At 34.7% G+C, this 25,020-nt stretch overlaps 1 protein-coding gene across 6 annotated transcripts in view; it reads left to right on the forward strand.

Moving 5' to 3' along the window:
• The window catches only part of LOC126888322 (uncharacterized), a 148,346-nt gene that overhangs the window by 108,887 nt on the left and 14,439 nt on the right, over window positions 1–25,020 (forward strand). For 4 of the 6 annotated variants that reach the window (XM_050656477.1, XM_050656465.1, XM_050656458.1 and 1 more), the window contains 2 exons: window positions 16,149–16,454; window positions 21,544–21,849. The exons of 1 other annotated variant lie outside the window; for it this stretch is intronic. In XM_050656477.1, the coding sequence (XP_050512434.1) occupies window positions 16,149–16,454; window positions 21,544–21,849 (612 nt within the window). The remainder of the gene's footprint in view (window positions 1–16,148; window positions 16,455–21,543; window positions 21,850–25,020) is intronic. One more of the 6 variants, XM_050656472.1, reaches the window with a different exon arrangement.

The raw sequence follows: 25,020 nt of genomic DNA on the forward strand, positions 1-25,020 counted from the left end.
TAACAATTCGATCCATATAGAGATTAAACAAATATTTTTTATCATTATATCTTTCAACAAGCATATTCCAAATAATGTCATAATTATTAGGAATGGGTTCTATTGAGCTACAGCTTTTCAAGGCTTTCCCGGAAATACAACTCAACAAATACTGTAGCTTATCGGACTTGGGATATTCTATTTTGTTATGAACAAATTGTTTGAAATTTTCATAGAAAACAGGCCACAGAGATATATCTTCACCATCAAACTTAACTAATTCAAATTTGGGCATTTTAATAGTAGAATTATTAGTACTATTGGGATTATTACTCAAAACAGCAGGTTTATTTATTAATAATGCAGCTAAATATTCAATATTGGAGTAGAGATCATAAAATGCATCTAAATGCGTATGGTATGCAACGCCAGCATCTGGCTCCATCTCTTGTTTTAATATAACGATATCTTGAACAATTTCCTCATATTCTGATAGAGTTTTTTCGAAAGTACTATATCTAACTGCAAAGTTACGCATTTTTGAGGCATTTTCTGGATCTTTTTCTAAGGCCGACCCGGCATCGTAACATAATTGAGCCCTACGAAAGATAGTTTCACGTTTAGAGCATAATCGCTCCAATTTTAGTTCGTTTTGACTTTTAGGCATGTTTAATAATAAATATTGAAATTCTTTCAAAAAATTATCAATGATGAAGAAATAAAATGGAACAAAACCCAAAATATGTCAAGAATAGTAGTTAGGTGTATATATTTTTTCAACAATTACTAAAATTTTATTAAACTAAATCCAAACAAATTATTTTTAGGTTTGCAAAATATCCAAATCAAATATATTTACTTAATCAAAATCGATTTCACTAAGCGATGGGTTCAGAAGCAAAAACACGAATTCAATGTTCCAACTATAGTCGACCGAAGAACAAGGTTTTTCGATACACGACAAAAAAAGGGTACACTACGATTTAATTAGATTTTAACACGACAAATATACTATACCGATTACAATTATAATTTTAAATAAATTTATCCAATGCGAAAAATACGATAGATCAGATCTTGAACCGGCAAAGCAACAACGAAATTGATTCAAGACGATCCGGCTAGAAGGCCAAACTTATGGGGTGGCGATTGGGCTATGCTGGTCTATTACGCAATCGAATTTAAAGCGGACTGTATGGAAATAATAACAAAAAAATTCTTACCTTATTTTAACTGGTAGGTCGAGAAGTCTTCAGTTATTAGTAAGGTGAAGGAAGGAGGGAGAAAGGGTTAATTTATTTTTTACTATAACTGAAACCGGCGTTTTTTGGCGACACTTGATAACTACAGGAAACGACTTAACAATTCAATTTGTTCTTACTTACTGACGACCACGACTAGTTAGTACTAACGAAAGGTAATTACAGAGAAAACAAAAAATTTAGTACAATATCTGGGCAAGAAAATAGGCCAGGTACTTCGAATGAAATAAATTTAATGAGGCCAAAACACACCTACAAATAATGGTGAAATTGAAAGACAGAGTAGTTTGGACACCCAAAAAGAAAATAAAAAAAAAAGAAAAAGAAAAAATCAGTGGACAACGAGTGTCTTGATAATTTGACCTCTACTGGTAGTAAAAAGGAAAATAAAGTAAGAATCAACGACCCCATACAAAATCAAATACGCCAATCCCAGAAACACATGTTCAGGAACCATATACCTATCCCCAAAAAAGTAAAGTTGTAGAAGTTCCTAAAAAAGAACGAACTAATAAAAGTAAGCAAATAATATTTTTTAGGGGAAATATTTCATACTGAGGCATAATTTTAAAAATGATTAAAAAAGTGTAGCCTAAACAAAAATACAGATCAAGTAAAGTTCAGGCCTTTTATAGACGTCAGTTTTTTTTTTCATCGGACGGTATATACGTTTGAGGGCATCTACACACATTAATACACTAGCGTGGCCTACCCACAGACATAATAAGGATAGACAAGGCATGCTGGGCAAAATAGCGTAACGCGCGGGCAGTCGATCGGTGGTCTATCTATCTCTTTTCACAAATCAATCTCGCTCATGTGACAGACAAAGATGGCTAGACCACTCAAAGTGAATATTGACCAATGACGTCCTTGATATCGGCGTTACACCTCAATACACAGAGCGGCCCATATGTTACCTAATCTATTTTTCTTATATCTGTGGGCCTACTGCACCATCATACATCGCAAATACATCGAGGCACTTCAGGCGGGTTGTTCAGCGGACTGATATCCGGTGCATGTACCCCCATGTACACATATTCATTACACAGTTAGCAACACTATGAATCTAGTAAAAAAGCACGGTTTGTTCGATGAAAATAACCGAAGTCTACAGGAGGCCTACGTGTCAACCGTGATCAGAATCACCGGGAATATAAATATAAGTAAAGGCGAGAAACATTAGTTGTTTCAACTGCGGTACTTTAAATTTTGTTAGAATATGAGGTTTGTTAAAGAGAAGGTGACATCATTTTTCACAAAAAAAATCCACAAGAAAAAAGTTTTCCTGTAGTTGGCTGTATACCATGTAATACAAAAAACAATAAAATTCTTTATAAAAGGTATATAATATATAAATATTATTTAAAATCCCTAAAAAGGGCTACATCACAGAACTAGTTTTCGATTGGTTGACCAATCATCATCAGTGCTTACGTGAAATTTACATGCTAACCACCAAGATATATTTTTACAAACATATGTGGGTCATAGCCCTTTACAAGTGATCCGTCAAGGAAACATCGGTTAAAAATGCTAACTTAAGCATGGATGTTAGAAATATTTCGTTAATACGCCCCAGATAACATCTGAGCTATGGTTGGACTTGTTCACATAGTGACAGTATGGCAGCAAGTGTCAATGAAATGAAATAAAAAAAATCAATATCTATCGTTATTGTCCCATCGTAATATTCTTTATTGACATAACAAGATTCTTTTTTCACTCATTCATCGTTTTTATGGATTGTAGACTTGTTAGGAGTCCATGCACCAGTTAAAATTTTAAGTTTTATGTATTACCTTGATATCTATCAAAAACAAACCAAAAATGTAAAATGGTTGATAATTCCAAAATAGATGAACTAAGCGGAAAGAGAATTTGGACATAGATTTCGCAGTGAAGACAAGTTTTTAAGGAGAAAGATTCAGACTTTAGACAAAAATATAATATCTAATGTCCGTCCAACCTTGACTTTACAGTATAGGGAACATAGGCAATGCAGATGCGAGTTTTAGCGCGGTGATGCCGATTTTATCAAAAGAATTTGTAATCGAACATTAGAGAGATTAAATTAAAACTGTTTTAGTAAGGCAATCTACAATTTTAGGATTCATATGCTTAATAACTATAGTATAAATATCAAATAAACTTAAAGCCATACGAATCCTAAAATTGTAGATTGTCTTTCCAAAACAGTTTTAATTTAATCTGTCTAAGCGCTTGTCCATATGAGGGCGGTTTGCCAGCGGTTGACGCCGCGGTTAGCCGACGTTTGTATCGTACACATGAGATCGGTTGATTGGCGTTCCCATTGCTCCCCTAGCAAACTTAACAACCGCCGCGGTTTGACGACGGAGCGGTTGCATTGCGGTACGATTCCGTTTGTTCCTTGGCAACTTGAACAGCGGCGGTTTTGGATTTTCAGGTAAACCGCGACGTCGACGTTGGCAAACCGACCTCATGTGGACAAGCTGTAATGTTTTATTACAAATTCTTTTTGATAAGATCACCGCGCTAAACACTCTCATAAGGACTATGTTGCTTACCGCGCTAAACACTCTCATAAAGCCTATGTTCCCTATACTGTAAAGTCAAGGTGGGACGGACATAGACAGTTCATTTGAAAATGAAGTCAATACTTACTTACTTACTTAAGCCGTCCTCTTGTACCTTACGGTGTCGAGGTCCTTACGGTGTCGAGGTATGAAGTCAATACTATACAAACAAAATGATCATTTTAGATGGTGAAATGATAATGAAAATAACAGTTTCATTTAGCTGCAACCGCGAGTAAAGATACGACAGACGTTCGTTAATGCGGTGTGCAAGTGACGTTGAGGATGACGTTGAGGGTTTCAATTAAATCTGTTCAGTTATACAGTAGAAATACAGCAAGATGGATGAAATAGAAGAAAGCGACTTATGTGTGGTGTAACAGATAAATTTCAATGATACTGAAAAGAGAATATTAGAGATATCAGTACAACAAGTTCTAATTTCGAAACTTCGTGTTGAGCAGTTAAAATAAACAACGACATTACGGCACTTATTATTGAGCATGCGAACACCATAAAGAGAAACACATGCATTTTGCAGAAATTTGAGTACTTAAATGGGGAGATGGAGTAACAAAAGACAAAATTCATAATCAATTTATTCGGGCATGTGGCATCAGTTGATGGCAAAGTTCCTGCAAAAACTGGAAGAAGTAGTCCAAAGACAAGGTGGGAGGCAGATTGAAGAGAAATGTGTATATGGCGATTGATTTACTTGAATAAAATTCGCTGACCCGTCGAATAACCTAGATACTAGATTAGATTAGATTATGTGAGGTCGTTAAGGCCATGCAGCCTCTCCGTACGTTGGCATATAGAGATGTGTTTTGTGTCCATATCTAATCTAGTTAAACTCTAGGATGCCAATACTTCTGATGAAGTTGATTAGCCTCCTTGGTGACTTGTTTCCTATCAGAAAGCTAGGCAGGCTGACCTCTTTTAGGAATTTTAGTCGTTTGCACAACAGTGCTACGCATTTGCATAGTATGTGTATGTTCTGCTGTTTCTTTTTCGTTGTCACTGAAACAACAGTTTCACTATTTAATATCTTTTTTACTCATTTCTAGAAGGCGGTTTGTTGCAATAGGCGACACTTTTGAGCTTTTTGCTTGCCTTTGTCCTGGTGTGTTCGACCAGTATAGTTGTAGTTGATTGAGTTCCCAGGTCCGGAGTTCCTCTTTGATGTGACTTTTCAATAGTTCACAGAAAGGTACTTTACCTTGGAATGAGGTATTAGCTCATTCTTTTGCGAGGCTATAAGCTTCCTTATTGCCTGTTATTCCCTAGTGACCTGCTGTGGGAGCACGCAAAATAGAATTATATTTTAGTTACGTCACGTTGCCTAGCAACCGTCGATTCTCGCATTGCGAAATTCGTTTTTGACGTCAGGAAAATAGAATTCTATTTTGCGTGCTCCCACTGCTGGCACCCACATCAAAGTTACTTTGTTGCGTTCCGCCAGCTTCTTGGGGGATTGTTTTGTTTACAGTCCCAAACTAACTTTGACTCACAAGTAAATGACTTTCGAGCCTTTAAGGCAGCTTGGTTGTCTGATAAAATAAAGACTTTTGGCATACGAGTGTCTCGGTTGAGACATTCTTGGTCACTAATATCTATAACATGTATTTCTGCCTAAAAGATAGTTCGGGCGTTTTCAACTGGACACTAAGTTTATTTTCAAATAAAATCAAAAAGTATTATAAAAATTTTAATTCTAATGTTCAATAACAAACCATAAAATAAAAAAACAAGTTCCACAATTAATTAATTTAACAACAAATAAAAATTTAAATTTAAAAATTGATTCAAAGGAAATTTATTTCCTTCCTGAACTCGAATAACGGCTTTCATGCTGGCATAGCCTGGATCAAAACCGTAATCTCATTTTGCGATATTTGTTCCGACTCGTTTGCCAGCGCATGTTATAACGCCACCACAGTTTCAAGCTCACCATAATTTTGCCCAACGACTCTCCATAAGTTTTTCCACAAATACTGTATCGGGTTAAGGTCCGGACTTCTAGGAGGCCAGGCTACTACTCGAATACCAACATCTATAAAGTATTGCTTTGTCTTCAAGCTATGTGCGGCCGAGCATTACCATGCATTAGGAGAAGATTTTACCTTCAAAACATAACCATATAAGGTTCCACAGGTTCGTCCACACATTCCCTTATGTAGCTATCATTATACCTCCACCACCAAACGGTACCCAAGGAGTGAAGCAACATTGGACAATGCGTTCTCTTTACGGTATCAGGTCAAACTGTGGTACCATGAAGATTTGCCAGTCTTAATGGTAGAAAGACTAGTTTGGTTTGGTTCAGAGTTGTGACTACATACCTCCGTTGATAAAGCCTGAGGAGGCAGAAACAGCTGTCTGGAGATGGTGGTCCAACTCTGAATCAAATAAAAACAAAAACTGTCTTTTCCCTTTTCATCTTTCTTCTTCTTATAGTGCCTATCCGTTTCAGATGTTGGCGACCATCATGGTAATCTGTACTTTGCACACTGCTGCTCTAAAAAGACTTGTGGTTATTGTGTTGAACCATGTGCGTAGATTCTTCAGCCAGGAAATCCTTCGCCTTCCTGGTCCTCGTTTTTCCTCCACTTTTCCTTGCAAGATTAGTTGCAATAGTCCATATCTTTCGCTGTTTCTCATGATGTGACCGAGGTATTCGATTTTGGCTGCTTTTATTGTGGTTAACAGCTTTTTTCTTTTTGCATTCTCAGCAAAACACCCTCATTACTAACGTGGTCGGTATAAGATACCTTCAGGATCCGACGATAAAGCCACATCTCAAAAGCCTCAATTTTCTTGCAGGTGGCGTCTGTGAGAGTCCATGACTCAACTCCGTACAGCAGTATCGGAAAGATATAACATCGCAGTAACCTGACTTTTATGGGCAATGATAAATCATGACATTTGAATAACTTAGCTATTTTTTGAAATGCAGATCTTGCTTTCTCTATCCTACATTTAATTTCTATGGAATGGTCTTAGTTTTCATTGACGTTCGTACCAAGGTAGGTGTATGTTTTTACTCTTTCTATTTGTTTACCGTTCACACTGATTCGTCCAAATTGCTGTTCCTTCTTAGAGAGCATCATACATTTTGTTTTCTTAGTATTTATTAAAAGTCTGTATCTCTGACTGACTTTTGCGATTCTGTTCATTAACTCCTGGAGGGCTTCAGAACTGTCAGCGAATACCACCGGGTCGTCTGCGTATCTTATGTTATTGATACATTCTCCGTTAATTTTAATTCCAGCTTCAACATCGTCCACTGCTTCTTGAAAGATTTGCTCAGAGTAGATGTTAAACAGCAGTGGTGATAATATACATCCCTGACGGACCCCACGTCTGATTTTGATATCGTCTGATTCTCCTGCCTCTGTACGGATAGTTGATGTTTGATTCCAGTACAGATTGCTGGTAATTCTTAAATCACAGGTGTTTATTTCAATATTGGTTAGTATCTCCATCAGCTTGTCGTGCTTTACTGTATCGAACGCTTTATGGTAATCAATAAAGCATGCATATCGCAATTTCATCTTTACTATACTAAATTTACAATCAAGATGCAGTAGATATTAACAAACCAAGACCCGTTAAATGCTACTAGGAGCACCCCTGAATCATAATTTACAATATATATACGTTGTAAATCCCAAGTCATGATTTCCAAAGTTTATACATTGTAAATTATGATTCGGGAGTGCTCCTAGTAGCATTTAACGTGTCTTGGTTTGTTTATTACTACTGCATCTTGATTGTACATTTAGATTAGTTTGGTTTGGTTCAGAGTTGTGACTACATAGCTCCATTGATAAAGCCTGAGAAGGCAGAAACAGCTGTCTGGGGTTGGTGGTTTAACTCTGAATCAAATAAAAACAAAAACTGTATTTTCCCTTTTCATCTTTACTAGAGTTGTGAATACATAGCTTCATTGATAAAGCCTGAGGAGGCAGAAACAGCTGTCTGGAGATAGTGGTCCAACTCTGAATCAAATAAAAACAAAAAGAGTCTTTTCCCTTTTCATCTTTACTCAGATTTTGAGTACTCCAAACTGTCTTTCGGACCTTTTCCTAGACGAAAAGAAAGTGGATACGTGACCGTGTCCTTTCCGCTTTCTTCTATATTCGTCGTATCTGTAAATAAATTGTAAAAGCAAGCGATTTAGGATGCTGCCAGAAAGCAGTTTCTTTTAACGAAAAGTCTTAGATTTAAAATAGTGTCTATTATTTTTATTTTACTTATTTTTAATTATTTAATAATACTAAACTTTGTATCTTGGGCCGTTAGACTTTTTCTTATATACAGGGTGTCCAGAAACTCTACCGACAAACGAAGACAGAAGATTCCTTAGATAATTTTAAGACAATTTAACCAAATTCATCTAGTCCGAAAATGTTTCCTAAGGGAGCTAGAGCTCTTTGAAGATGGCGTCTTGTAATTAGGTTTTTTTTTAAATACCTCCAGAACGCTTCTAGTTAGAAAAATGAAAATTGGTACACATATTTATCTTCTAGAGATAAATCGATTTCATCCATTGTGAATTTCTAGTACCAGTCATAGGCGTTCTTTTTGGGTGGGGCAATGGTTATTTTATCGCATAACTTATTTGTCTTTAAGTTTTAAGCATTTTTGATACTGAATTATTAAATTTTGAGGTATTCTAGTACTAAAAGGTACTCTTGTTTCAAGTCGGTGGGACACACCGTTTTCTAGAAAAATCGATTTGGAAATTTTTCGTGTTCTGCGACGCATATAACTCTGGAAGATAATTATGTGTACCAAGTTTTGTTTTTCTAAATAGAAGCGTTATGGAGATATTTAAGAAAAACTAATTACCAGACGCCATTTTCAAATAGCTCTAGCTCCTTTAGGAAGCATTTTCGGACTAGATGGATTGGGTTATATTGTCTTAAAATTATCTGATGAATCTCCTGTCTTCGTTTGTCGGTAGAGTTTTTGGACACCCTGTATAATTCTCGGTAATCTCTTTATGTGATACTGGTATAACAACGACATATTTAAATATCGCGCCCTATTTTTATGTAAATTCAGTAAAGTTATATAAATAATAAATATAAAAGTTCGTCAAAAGCATTTGATGACATGCGGCAACAATTTTTAAAACTTGCTAGGTCTTCGAATTTAAATTCAGTAAATACTAAAGTTGATATCTATCTATCTCTAACTATCTCTTCGATCCCAAAGGCTTCTGATCTTTTTCTTCGTACTAATTATTAGATATACGCAGTTGTTGCAGGCGTATGACGCGTTATTATTAAAAGACAGGAAGCCAGTATAAGCAAATATTCATTTTTCAGTATAACAGTTTATAAATCTAACTGTCCCCTATACCACAGTAGAACCACTCTGCGAAAAATTGGAAGTAAAATCTTTAGTCGCGCATAGCTACCGCGCAATGTTCTTAGTCACTTATTATTACAATTAGACTACATTCAGAGAAGTATAACTTAAATTAATAATTATTTATTAATTTTTTTACATCCATATCGCTCATTGGGCATGCTACTACTGGCGATGGAATCAAACATTCTTGAAAACCAAAAAAACGCATACTAGCCGCTACTAGCATCGCACTAAATCACTCGCTATTTGAACAAGGTTCTTAAGATACAAGTGTTTGATATCATCGCATAGCATCGCATCGCTGACCGCGCCATTGCAGTGTATGTGAACGTCCACTAATATCTATATCAGGGGTGGGCAAAAGGCGGCCCGCGGCCCTTTAGCTTTCTTTATCCGGCCCGTTGAAAAATCCCGCAAGCTTTTTTTAAAAGCATAGGAGCAATGCTTTTTAAATGCACTCATTTTTTTCGAATCCTGAGAAAATTAAACTGCCGAGGACCGAAAGTCCCTGAAAACTTCTACAATGATTATTTTAGGAAGTCGCAGGGGTGAAAAAAAAAACGAAAAATATTAGTGTGATTTTTTATTTCAAATATCTCATTCAAAAGAAACTTTTTGTTATTCTAAGGGACTTTTGGCCCTCGGTAATAATGTAATCTTTCATTCTGCGTTTAAATTTTTCAAAAATATTTATTAGTTTTCTCAGGATTAGAAAAAAAGAAATGCGTTTATAAAGCATTGGTCCGCAATTTTGCGCCTACGCTATTAATCTCTTTTATGCGATTTTGTTGAATTCAACAGTATTATTGTTTGTAGTGTTCATATAAATAATGAATCTCTATCTTCTGCTTTTCTTAAAAGCGTCTGTGTGTTTAACCCGGTCCAGGCGCGAATATTTTTCGGCCAGGGTATTTGTCGTCTACCAGGACTTTTTTCCTTCAATTTTACCCTTCATAATCAGCTGCTGCAACAACTTGCAACAACGTACTTATCATTTATTAGTATGTGCCCTTTCTCCTTGCTGTCTTTCTGCCTTTAATGATGGTCAAAGTTCTCTGTTCCTTTTCCATTCTGTGCAACACCATTTCGTTCGTAATATGATCGGTCCATGGTATTTTCAAAATTCTCCCAAAAAGCCACATATCAAAAGCTTCCAGCTTTTTCACTAAGTCAGCATTAACAATCCAATAAAGAAGAATAGAGTGGACATAACATTTTTAATATCATCCCGGTTTTTTACAGGGTTCTCCGTCTTCCGGTTCCCAGTTTCCAGCTTCGTCCGTCGTTGCATTCGCCAAGGTGAAAGTTCCGTTTCGACATTGTCTTCTGAATGCCACCCAGCCAGGATTGTTTCGGCTTTCCTCTCTGCCTTCTATCCCTTAGTATCCATTTTAAAATTTGTTTTGGCAGCCTGTCGTCGTCCATTCTTTCTACATGACCATACTAGGTCAGTTCACACCTTTAAATTTCGACTATGATGGTTGACTTGACATAACATTTTACCATCCGATATCAGATTTGCAGATTGAATCTTTGGTTGCTCAGAAATTTATCTTCAAAAAGGCTGTTCTTGAATTTCTGAATTTCATTTTTTATCTGGATCCCTGTTATGGCTTAATTTAATGGACCATATTAAAAATTTCGTAATTTTACCGAGAACAAATTGTTCGCATGTACACACAAGTAAGACAATTTATTATTAATATTATTTATTACTAACAGTTAAATGTATTTGTCCAAATGCTTTAAAATTATACTTATAGTATTTATGTCAAAAAACTTTCTTGGACAGAGAAAATCCTCCACCAAAAATATTAGCGTGTGCGCAGCGTACATACTGGGTATTGGCCGTGAGCCGATGGGTAGAGGGGATTTGACAGCTTTCGCCAGCGCTGTTAGTGGCAGTTTTGTGCATTTATCTGATAAATTTAAATGGCGCGCCATGGGTAGAGGAGAGGGGATTTGACGGTTTTCTCCAGCGCTGTTAGTGCAGCGTTGCCACATTTAGTAGATTTCTACTTTTTTGGTAGATTTTTGATATTTTTTAAAAAATTCTAGTAGGCAATATTTTTTAGTAGATTTTTGGTATATTTCAACATTTTCTTATGACAAAAATAAAATTTGCTTTTTAATAGTATTTACCCCATTTCTAAATTAATTTTTAGACATTTTGTTACAATTTCCCAATGTCATTAATGAAAATAATATTCAGGGGTGGGATTCTGTGTACAATCGCTAACACCGCCGACCGCTTTCTATCAATGTCAATATATTTGAATTTTTAGTTTTAATTCAAATATTTTCTTGTTTTACTAAGTGTCACTTCAGCATCAACCGAATGTCATTCTCTAGGGGTGAGCAAGTCTCTCAGGCTGGGTTAAATCACTATGCTTGCTTGCTTCAGCATCAACTAGCAAAACTAGAAAATAATTCAATTAAAGCTAAAAATTCAAATATTTTCACGACAATTGACATCGATAGAAAGCGAAGTGTAGATATCTACAGTGCACGGAATCTAGCCCCAGGACGTAGATGATGAATATTAAACAGAAATGAAACTGGATTCTGGTAACAAACTTGCAGATTTCAAGTAGCAGTGCAATCAGTACCTATTTCAGGTGTTATTGAAGAGTTCTGGCATTCGGTGAGCCTGTTAGAAGCTAACGATGGAAAACTAAAATATCTTACATTATAATATATGTAACTTTGCAAAACAACAAATGTTGTGTTTGCGTGTTTCTAATGTAAAATGCGAAATAATTGTTTGAAGAATATGATCCAGACATGCAGATGTTAAAATCAGTGGATGACAAAATATTATATACAAATATTAAATATAAAACTGATAAAAATTAATAATAGTTGGTCATTTTTCCCCAGTTAAAATATAAAAAAGTTTGGTTTTTGTTTACAAACAGTTATATTAATTTCTAGTTAAACTCCCTCTGTGGCTCAGTGGTAAGAGCGCCTACCTTTGGATCGAAAGGACCGAATAGTCGTGAGTTCGAATCTCACCAGGGTAGAGAATTTTTCGTTTATTATAAATTAATAAATGAAAATAGTTTCTATCCTTGTGGGATCGGTACCCACCGGAAGGACCGCAGACGTTCGGATACAATTAGCGTCTCTGCAAACACAATGACATCGACTTTGCAAAGTAACAAGACACTTACTCAACACACACACTACACATAACACTAGCTACCTAATTGGTAAAATCCACTGTACCATCACCATGCCAATGCCCATTAGTTGTCGAGGCATTAGCTAAATAAAAAAATTTCTAGTTAGTCAGCTGTTATTTTTATTATAAAAAGTCCTAAATTATATACAAATATATTAATAAAGTTTTATAGTATATTTTAGTTTTTGATAAGTAGATTTTAGTAAGCTAAACTTACAGTAGATTTTCTAAATAAAATGTGGCAACGCTGTGTTAGTGGCAGTTGGCAGTTTTGTTTTGTGCATTTGATAAACTTTATAAACTGAAATGGCGGATAATATGGATTTTTCAAAAAAGGAAACAAGATATTGCAGCTGTTGTATTGATTCATGTAAAAATACTGAATATAACAGTACTGGATGCATTTATTATATTCGGAAACATTGCGTACATGTCCTGCATCAAAAATCCTTTCCTTTTTTCAAGCGCGGCTCCTCCTTAGGGTCAATTGGTCAATGACCCCCCTAAAATAATCTCATAAAAATACCAATTTTATTAAAAATATCTTTTATCTAAAACTTCACTCTGAAATACTCTCAGCAGTCTGCATTGGCAAAACAAATATAATAGATATAATAACGTCGCGCCTCGCGCTATACACAAGCCCGTGGCTGGGCCGTATTTTAAATTGTCTACATACAGTTCTTATGGCTTATGGACAAATGCATGTAAAATAGAAAAGAGACGGCAGATAGCAATTTCGTGGGCGAGAGTGGGAGTGACCTTTCCGTCGTATACCTGTAGTAGAGTCGACGGCCTCACGTTTAGTTAGTTACCGTCTGCTTGTTCAATGAGAAGGTCATAGACTATTTTGCAGAACTAAAGGATAGAAGAATTGACTTAAAATATAAAAATATTTAAAGTAAGTTTCGTTTTAATAAATTTACAATTTATTATACTATAAATATTCCTATCTATATATCAGTCAATAACCTGTTCATACCATTTTTCCTATATTTTTTAAAAGATTTACTCTAAAAAAAGACAAATTTAATTTTCGGAAAACTAGGGTAAATAGTATTGAGTTTTATCTAAGTCTGTATTTTTTATCTAAAATATAAATGCTAAAAGATCTTTTAAATACTTTAAAAAATCAACAGTTTGAAGTTTTCAAACCAAAATGACCCCCCTGAAGATTGACCCACGAGCCGCCGCTGCCTTTTTTGGTGTTGCTGATTGAAATTGAATATCATGGGAAATAAGTCTTGAATCCAGTATAATGTTTAATATCCATTTTGATAGAATTCAAACAAATTACAATTCATACAAATTACAAATTTTAATAAGCAAATCAGTAAGCACACAAAAATAAACAGAGGTAACATTTAAAACGTTAAATAATTCATTTAAACTTATTCTTTTTCTCAATGGTCTCTTGCGTAAGCAGTCATCCAGTCGCACGAACTTATATATTAAATATTAAAATTATAATGAATAAAATAAAAAAAACATATTTAATATTACTATTAATTCTGTGTATTCATTTAGTAATCAGGTTACAATAATATTTCAGTTCATAATTTGTGTCTTTCTAGATAAGTATCTATTTTTCTCGTTTTGTATATTTCACATACATAAATTTTATCAGAAAAGTATAAGTTTCAAACCGCGAGATAGCGCTACCGTCGAAACTCACAGCCAATAGGTCTCCGGCCCGGGAGACATTTTGAAAATTTCATTTTGGCCCGCGCTTAAAAGTATTTGCCCACCCCTGATCTATATGATCATAAACAAAAGAAAAAGCAACATAACCCCATTGTCACTCATATCATAAGTCACAAGTTCACAACCCGGGGTAGGAGTTGCAGACTTTTTTGCAAATTCAGCTTGTTCCTTTCGTTTTTAGAGATCAAATTTTTGACGACTGGACTAAATGTCTAAAAGCATCATCACTACTACTATCCAATGCAACCGATCGCGGCGCTAGACGTGCTGAAAAATTTGAAATATGAAATGTGACGTGGAACAACTTTTGTTTTGCCTTCGTTTTGATGCACTGCACCACACTATTTATAGCCCAGTAAATGAACGGGAAATTCGGTGATACCGTGTAATTTTCAGGGGCAACTCCGAATTGTATGAAAATTTGGATTTAGGTTCTACTTACCCTGCACTTCAAAGTTGAAATTGTGCTGTTGGTTGCTTTTACTTGGGGGGTGACAGTCACCCCTTCTCGGGGGGTGAGGACCGGAAATGGATAAATTAACTGGTTTTAAGCAACTTTTGTTCTATAAAGTTTTTTACGTAAGTCAATAGTTTTCCAGTTATTTGCCATTATAAATGTTGATTTTTCGACAAAAAAAACTATGTTTTCAGACGGTTTTTCGCAAATAACTCAAAAAGTAAATATTTTATCGAAAAAAATATCCTTAGCAAAAGTGTAGCTTATAAAATCCCCAAAAAAATGGTGTATCAGCAAAGTCTCTCAATCAAATAAAAATAAAGTTGTGGCTCATGAAAAATACGTTCTTATTCGTCTAATTAAAATTGAATATTTCAAGGTGAAATCACCGAAAAATTAAGCACTTTTCGGGAAAAACCCATTTAAACTTTTTTAAAGTGTTTATAAAAAGCTTTGTTTTAATTGTTAACAAAAGTTTTGGCATTAAAAATAAGCGAGTTACGCTCAAAATAAAGTTGGCTCTCTTTTTTTGTAAAAAATCATGAAAATCTCGCCATGTTTAGCTCCCCAAATGAAATTAATCGCTACCGCTTTACAAACAATTTACTTACCTATCTATTTTTTATATGATCTGTCAGTCTCACCGGTTTAAAGTGTTTATTTTTGAAAGGATTATAATTAAGAAAGCTTGAATGGGTCACTAATCACAAGTGTATGCAAATTTTGAAAAGCCATATCTTAAAAAATTTTTGTCTTACGGAGAAACAAAATGAAACTAGCATATTTATAATAGCAAAACCTACATTTTTTTACTCTTCAAGATTTTTCTTACCACTAATACTTTTTAAGTTATTTTGAAAAAAATTAAATTTTTCAAAAATTTTTAGAATTTTTTTTTTACTATAAAACCAAATGTTTTCGAAAATAAGCATTTCAAACCAATCAAACTTACAGATCATATAAAAAATACACATACAGTTAAAATAGATGGTAAAGCCAAACGATTAATTTTATTTAGGGTGCTAAATAGAGGCAGGTTTTCACGATTTTTTTTACCAAAAAAAAGGGGTCAACTTTTTTTTTCAGTGTAACTCGTTTATTTTTGATGCTGTAAACTTTTGTAAAAAACAAATAAGCTTTTTTTCTATACTTTAAAAATGTTAATAAGGTTTTCCCGAAAAACGCTTCTTTCTTCGGTGATTTCGCGTTGAATTATTCGATTTGGAATTAGACGGATAAGAACGTATTTTTCATGAGCTACAACTTTGCTTCTACTCAATTTGTAGACTTTACTGGTACACCATTTTTTTCATTTTTTTATAGGCTACACTTTTGCTAAAAATATTTTTTTCGATAAAATATTTACTTTTTGAGTTATTTGGGAAAAACGGAATCACCGGCACAAATTCAACTTTGAAGTGGAGGGTAAGTAGAACATAAATCCAAGTTTTCATGCAATTCGGAGTTGCCCCTGGAAATTACACTCAAAAACGGTCATTTATTGGGCTATTAAGTGCAATTGTAAAATATTTCGTAGCTTGATTATTTTTTATTTATTTATAACAGTTGTTATTTATTCTTACTTTTTAAAACTATTACATAATATATTATTTTGATAGATACCGACACCTATAACTTTGACTTTTGGTCATCAGCGTCAAAAACCAATCAAAGGGAAACAGTTATGCTACCTAGATTTATTGAAAGTCGGAGTATATTTAATACCCAAAACGAAAATAACATGGAAAATGGATATAACAGTGTGCGCCCTGATGGATTGAGCTACAGTGTGAGTCGTCACAGTGTAAATGAAGCAACTATTGATCGATCCGAACATTATTCCATAAATGACTTAGTCTCAAGGTTAGATATTCAGACACCATCTACGTATTCTCTAGAGAATCAACAAGTAGATACCAGCACAGGTAAGCTATTGTTTTTTTTATAGAAAATATACATACACAGTGAGTTTTATGTATTTGCGGTGTGCAAGTACTTGGAGGGGATACGAGAAACGATCGTGCCCGAATAGCGGAGAAATATTGCAACTTTCTTAAATAATTCATATTGTCAATTTAAATTGTCAAATTGACGTATATTTCATACCTACTGTCATTTAAGAAGAATAATTATATATTCATCATCATTCTCTTTGCCTTATCCCTATGCGGGGTCGGCTTCCCTAATTTCATTTCTCCATACAATTCTATCTTGAGTCACATCAATATTAATCCCCTTTACCAACATGTCCTGCCTAATCGTCTCCCCCCACGTCTTCTTTGGTCTTCCTCTCCTACTCCTTCCAGGAATCTGCACTTCAGCAATTCTTCTTATTGGGTGATAGCGTCTCGACGTTGAACATGACCAAACCATCTCAACGTATGCTCTCTCATTTTGGCATCAATTGGTGCCACACCTAGAGTTCCCCTAATATACTCATTTTTAATTTTATCCTTTTTTTGTCACTCCACTAATCCATCTAAGCATTTTTATTTCCGCCACATGCATTCGTTGTTCCTCTTTATTTTTCACTGCCCAACATTCAGTTCCGTACATCATAGCCGGTCTTATGGCTGTTTTATAGAATTTTCCCTTCAACTTCATTGGAATTTTCCTGTCACACAGCACACCACTCGCTTCCTTCCACTTCATCCATCCAGCCCTATTTCTACTGCATGCGTCTCCATCTATTTCTACATTACTCTGTAATACCGATCCCAGGTACTTAAAACTATTGATTTTTACAATCAGTTCACCATCCAAAGATACCATGTTATGTGTAGTAACTCCATCTTTAAATGAACATTGCAAATACTCTGTTTTTGTCCTACTAAGTTTTAAACCTTTTTCTTCCAGAGCTTGTCTCCACTGTTCCGGTTTTTGTTCTAAGTCTCTTTATTGATTTTTACAATCAGTTCACCATCCAAAGATACCATGTTATGTGTAGTAACTCCATCTTTAAATGAACATTGCAAATACTCTGTTTTTGTCCTACTAAGTTTTAAACCTTTTTCTTCCAGAGCTTGTCTCCACTGTTCCAGTTTTTGTTCTAAGTCTCTTTCACTATTTCCTACTAACACGACATCATCAGCATACATTAAGCATCATGGAATGTTAACCTGTAGTTTCGCTGTTATCTGGTCCAAAACTAATGAGAATAAATACGGACTAAGCACCGAGCCCTGGTGCAATCCTACTTTCACATGAAATTTATCAGTCTCTACCACACTTGTCGTAACACTAGTAGTTACTCCCTCATACATATCCCTCACAATCTTTACATATTCACCAGGGACTCCTTTCTTATTGAGTGACCACCACAGAATCTTTCGAGGAACTCTATCATATGCTTTCTCAAGATCAATGAATACCATTTGAGCGTTTGTTTCTTTACTCCTGTATTCTTCCATTAACTGCCTTATAATGAAAAGTGCATCTGTTGTTGATCTGCCCTGCATAAAGCCAAACTGATTCTCGGATATTTCGGTCTCTTCACGTATCCGTCTATCAATTACTCTTTCCCATATTTTCATGGCGTGGTTAAGCAGTTTTATAGCCCTGTAGTTTGTACATTGTTGTATATCTCCCTTTTTTTTGTAGACAGGTACCGGTACCAGTATACTGCTTCTTCATTCGTCTGACATTTGTCCAACTTCCATAATTCTATTAAATAAACCTGCTAGCCACCTTGTTCCTGTCTCTCCCAATGCTCTCCATACTTCCCCAGGAATATCATCTGGTCCTACCACTTTTCCTTTCTTTATTTTTTGAAGCGCTTGAGCCACTTCCGCGTTTGTTATTTTGGTGACCATTCCTGCTACTATCTCCGTTGACTCTACAGGCTGTCTGTCAAATTCTTCATTTAATAAGCTGTCAAAGTACTTTCTCCATCTCTTTTTGACATCCTTTTCGTGAACTAGTATTTTATCATTTTCATCTCGGATACATCTAATCTGATTAAAATCTTTTGCTTTTTTACTCTCTGTTTGGCTATTTTATATATCTTCGTTTCGCCTTCTCTGGTATCAAGTTGATCGTATAGGCTTGAATACGCTTCTGCTTTGGCTTTTGCTACTGCTACTTTCGCTTCCTTTTTCGCCACCATATAGTTTTGAAGATCTGTGACGGATCTGGCTTCTTGCCACTTTTTATATAATGCTCGCTTCTCTTTTATTTTTCCTTGTACTTCGTTTGACCACCACTAAGTCTCTTTATCTTCAAACTTTTTTCCTGACGTTTTCCCAAGTATTTCAATAGCAGTCTCTCTAATAATGTTGGCCATTTTTCTCCAAATTGTTTTAGAGCTTACCTTTCATATTCCAACATATTTTTTCTACTATTCTTTCCCTGAATAGACCTTCTTCCTTATCTTTTAGCATCCACCACTTGATTTTTTGTGGTCCTCTCCGATATTTTTGTTTAGTTTCGCTTTTTACTTCGATGTCCAGAACAAGCAGTTTATGTTGCTGGCTGACTGTCTCACTATTACTTTGCAGTCCTTGCATTCACGTATCTCTTCTTTCCTTATCATGAAGTAGTCTATTTGGGATTGATGTTGTCCACTTTTGTAGGTAATAAGTTGAGTTTCTCTCTTTTTAAAGAATGTGTTAACAATCGCCATATCCTATGCTGTTGCTAATTCAAGCGTGTCGTCTCCAGCTTCATTTCTAGTTCCAAAGCCTAATCCCCCATGTATTGTTTCATATCCTGTCTTGGCTTGGCCCACATGTGCATTGAAATCACCTCCTATTGTAACTTTCTCCTCTGTTGGAATATCACTCAGTACGTCTCCTAATTGGTCATAGAAAGCTCTTCTTTCATTCTCACCCAGACCTGTTTGAGGAGCATACACACACACACACACACACAACATTCAATACCTCTTTATCAATTACAAATTTCACTGACATCATTCTATAACTCGTTCTTACAACTTCTACTACGTTATCTTTCATTTCACTAACAGCAATTATACCAACTCCATTTCTAGTGTTACTACTCCCTACATACCACAATTTGTATCCTTCACCTAGTTCTTTCGCCCTTTGTCTTTTCCACCTAGTTTCTTGAATACAAGCAATTTGAACTGTTCTTCGTTTGAGCGCATCCACTAACTCCAGACTCTTACCTGTAAGACTACCAAGATGCCAAGACCCTATCCTGATGTGCCTAACCTGTAATGGTGTTCCCCCTGAGATAGTCCTCACCCGTAGATCCGAACGGAGGCTCATTTTACTTCCGAAATATTTTACCTCAGGAGATGCCATCATTTCAGTATAAGTTTTTATTGCGTTGGAGAAGGTCTTTTCATTTTTATGGCCTGAAAAGATTTTTTTTGGATATTTGATGCCTGAATGCCTTTTCTATCAGCACCATACCCTGCCCTGCACGTTTAGCCAATACACCACCAATGCAACCAAAGTGCAGTATTACCCCACACCCGCTTGCATTTTTCTGTAGAGGCCAGGATCCCTACTGTAAGGACTGCTCTATAAGCCAATGTATTGTTGCCCGTATCCCGCCACTAGGAGACACGTACTTTATTCGGGATACTACTCTATTCGGGATAAGAAAAATTATATATTACTCCACAATATTGATATAATATGATGCAATTATTATATTATTATAAAGGTAAATTGAATTAATTGTATTTTGCTTGCAGTACTGCATTTTAATAACTAATTTTATTTACTACATACAATTGTTTACGTTTTAATAACATAACCTGAATCTTATTTTTTCTTCTTATTTTTTTTACTATGGCCTTGACAATTATCCAGTAACCAGGACTAATATAATTGGCGAATATAATTAAAAGTGCGAATAATGTTGCGGAGCGTAGAAAGCAGGTGTCGCTTTGCCGAACTTGCACGGTCCCAATAGAAACTCTCAATTATCTCGAAAACGACTTGCACGATTTTTTAGATTTTGGTGGGTAGGGGTTTTCTAATGGGAACATCCATAAACTACGTCGTAAAAATTTTGGACTTTCTAATACCCTCCCCCCCCCTTCCGTCGTAAAGCATCATTTACATTTTGCAATTTTTTTGGGGTCCCAAAATTGACATCCTCCACAAAATTCAGCTTGTTCGTTTCGTTTTTAGAGATCAAATTTTGACGACTGGACTAAATGTCTAAAAGCATCATCACTACTACTATCCAATGCAACCGATCGCGGCGCTAGACGTGCTGAAAAATTTGAAATATGAAATGTGACGTGAAACAACTTTTGTTTTGCTTTCGTTTTGATGCACTGCACCACACTATTTAAGGGGGAAGTCTACTGTGACAAGGGAAAAAAATAGACCGATTTTCCGGATTTTTTTTCTAACAAAATATGACTCGTACATTAAATTAAATTAAACCGTCATATTTATTATATATTCAGTATTTGTTAAAAAAATTTCAAGTCGAAATATTCAAAATTGCCGTCGTGGCACTCCTTCAAGCGCAGGCGCAGGTCCGTTTTTGTAGGTGCCCAAACGGTGTACATGAAATCTCACGTCTGGGTGATCTGAAACAAAAAACAAAACATGGTTATTATCTACATAGTATTGACTGTCGCCTGACGGAGAATTTTTTTGATATCGTTTTTTGTTTAATTGTTATAAACAATAATAACATCAAATTTGGGCAAAAAATAGAAAATAATTTCAAGAATTTGTTTTTTCGGCGCCAAAATTTTTTATCGACAAAATCCTCCGTTAGACGAGAGTCAATACTATGGAGTGCCACGACGGCAATTGTGAATATTTCGACTTGAAACTTGAATATTTCGACTTTTTTTACAAATACTGAATATATAATAAAGATGACGGTTTAGTTTAATGTACGAGTCATATTTTGTTACAAAAAAATCCGGAAAATCGGCCTGTTTTTTCCTTCGTCACAGTAGACCCCCTTAAGTGCAATTGTAAAATATTTCGTGGCTTGATTATTTTTTATTTATTTATAACAGTTATTATTTATTCTTACTTTTTAAAACTATTACATAATATATTTTTTTGATAGATACCAACACCTATAACTTTGACTTTTGGTCATCAGCTTCAAAAGCCAATCAAAGGGAAACAGTTATGCTACCTCCTGTTATTGAAAGTCGGAGTATATTTAATACCCAAAACGAAAATATCCTGAAAAACGGATATAATAGTGAACGCCCTGATGGATTGAGCTACAGTGTGAGTCGTCACAGTGTAAATGAAGCAACTATTGATCGATGCGAACATCATTCCACTAATGACTTAGTCTCAAGGTTAGATATTCAGACACTATCTACGTATTCTCTAGAGAATCAACAAGTAGATACCAGCACAGGTAAGCTATTGTATTTTTTTATAGAAAATATACATACAGAGTGAGTTTCATGTATAGAAACCCTCAATTATCTCGGAAACGGCTTGCGCGATTTTTTAGATTTTGGTGGGTAGGGGTTTTCTAATGGGAACATCCATAAACTACGTCGTAAAAATTTTGGACTTTTTAATACTTTTTAAACTTTTTAAACGCCCAACCTTTTATAGGTTCCATGTACGCCCAAGGGTGGGTAAAAAATGTCCACCTCGAAAATAGCTAATATATTTATTGAGAGTTGTTAGAAATTGATTAAACTTAAGAATCGTATGCTTAATAAACACAGCATCTTATAAAATATTAAGATAAACAATTTACAAACCTTACAACAACATTAAAATGTACATCAAAATTAACATACCAGTAAAAGCCAGTAATTCAGATTTGTCGATTTTCTTCACATTCTTCTTTTAGCCTCCTTATTGGCGGATAATTATGTTGATTATGTAATTATACGTCGATAATTTTATGGATTGTGTTCCTATCAACGAGAAATTATATAGAAATCTTTAATAACAAGTTTTACCGATGGTGCACTTTTTATGCCCACCCATATTTAACTCAAGATATTACTTTTATTTTCAAAAATATCGGTAGAACCAATTTAACATTTGATAAAAGGCTGTCTTTTTAACAATAAATAATTTTTGGAAAATTTTTAAACACGTAATAAATATGTTACAAGGGAATATGCATTAGGTGGACATTTTTTACCCACCCTTGGGCGTTTAAGGGTTAAAGCATCATTTACAGTCGAACCCCCCCCCCCCCCATGTCAACGTCGCAATTGCAACTCATGACCCCCCCCTTTAGTGATTTTTTTTTAATTTCTTGTTATTTCTGGATTTTTTTAAAGTTAACTCTCAAACTGTATTTACGAATTTCACTACACAACTAATTATTTCAATAGTACATACTTTTTTATTTTGACAAAAGACACCATTTTTATCGGAGCTCGTATGTTCATATGCTTTCTTAACTGCCATCATATCTTGATACTTATTTTGTTTTGATTTCGATGCCAACTAAGTAAAACACAATATTTTTTCGTTCTTTAGAATTGTTTCACCTACAGTATTCAGTAAATAAATGAACTAACAGTTTAATATTTATTGCTTCCAGACGTTGTTCTGTATAGAAGCTTTTGTTACCCATTACCTATCTGATACTTTTAATAATGTTGCTCTCTGCTAGAAAAAAAAATATATTTAGACAGCTACAAATCTAAATATGTGCACTCGTGGCCCTCTCCCCCGTGTCGAATACCGTCGTAATAAGCAAAGTCCCCCCTCCCCCTTTTCTACGACGTAGTTTATGGATGTGCCCTAATGCAGCCGATATTATAGTGATCATTAAATTGTTGTCGGATCTTCCGTTTTTCTGGAAATCTAATCAACTTTCTTATTTCAAATGAAACACCTTGTATATTTTTTATATATACAGTAGAACTCCAATTATCCGGATTAATTGGGACCGGACCCGATCCGGATAATCAAAAATCCGGATAATTGGATTTTTCTCGAAAAAAGGCCTTTTCCGGGAAAGAAACGTAATTATAGCAAAACACAATGGAGAACATATACGGTATTTATTATGAAAAACAATACAGTATACACAACAATATGTAAATGACAAAGTTTACATTACGTAATATTGACACACAATACTGAATCACAGTAAAATGAATTATTTTTTTAACATATCAGGCAGAGTCATATTCTCAATCTGATCCGGATAATTGGCGATCCGGATAATTGGAGTCCGGATAATTGGAGTTCTACTGTAGTCTCGGATATACTCCATAGTTTCGGAGTTATTGCTACATTTATTTAAAAAAAAATTTAAACAAATTATAAAAATAAATTTTTTCGGCACGTCTAGACATTATTTTACGTTCTTTGAATCATTGGGAACAAAAAAAAGTCTTTTATAATTTTTCTCTAGAGTTAATCGTTTTCGAGTTATAAACAATTTAAAACTGAAAAAAAATCGAATAATGGCGATTTTCAAGGTTCAAAAACATAAATAAAAAATATTATCTTTGAAACTGCGGAGTACCCAAATTCAAGCTAAACCTTTCTTCTAGGGGCTCGCTATAAAAATTTTTGGCACGTTTCATTCTAAAACATTGGTTTTTAATAATTGTTAATGAAGCGCATATGAGAGGACGGGCGATCGGGCTGCATTAACAACTAAAAACCAATATTTTAGAATGAAACAAGCTCGAATTACTTGTTGGTAACTGATATAATAAGGCTTGAACTTGAATTTGTGTACTTCGCTGTTTCAAAAATAATATTGTTGATTTGTGCTTTTAGACCTTGAAAATCGTCAATATTCGATTTTTTTCTGTTTTAAATTGTTTATAACTCGAAAAGGATAACCTTAGAGAAAAATTACAAAAGAACTTTTTTGTTCCCAATGGTCCAAAGAACGTAAAATAATGTCTACCCGGGCCGAAAAAATTAATTTTTTCATAATTTGTTTAATTTTTTTTTAATAAATCTAGCAATAACTCGGAAATTGTGGCCTTTAGGTATAGGGAGTATAACATGAAAAATAATCAGTATTTCTTAAGGACTTCAAAACGCAAAAAATATATAGGGTGTTCCATTTGAAATAAGAAATTTAAATTAGTTTTTAAGAAAAACAGAATATCTGACAACAATGTAATTATCACTATAATATCGGCCGCATTAGAAAACCCCTACCCACCAATATCTATAAAAATCGTGCAAGCCGTTTCAGAGATAATTGAGGGTTTCTATACATAAAACTCACTCTGTATTTCGGAATGTTTAAAAATTACCCACAGAAGAAATTACAAAAACTGAAAGTATCGGAACAACATTTATTAAATAATTTTGACACATAAGTGATGTTTAAACGTTTAAATAGACTTGGTTACATAGACTAGGTTGGTTCTGTGTTATATAGACCCACATTTCGAAGGCTTCGATCTTACTTCTATTGATTTTTTTTTAATAGTCCATGTTTCAGCTGCGTTTGTAGCAATAGGAAAAATAAGGGTATTGAGTAACCTGAGCTTAGCATTACTTGTTCGGTATTTTCATATTTTAATTGATTGAGATGTTGCGGTTCGGGCTATTAGGTAGATTATTATTGTCTTGTCTA

This window comes from Diabrotica virgifera, chromosome 1 (genome assembly GCF_917563875.1).
Source record: "Diabrotica virgifera virgifera chromosome 1, PGI_DIABVI_V3a".
Taxonomy (NCBI): domain Eukaryota; kingdom Metazoa; phylum Arthropoda; class Insecta; order Coleoptera; family Chrysomelidae; genus Diabrotica; species Diabrotica virgifera.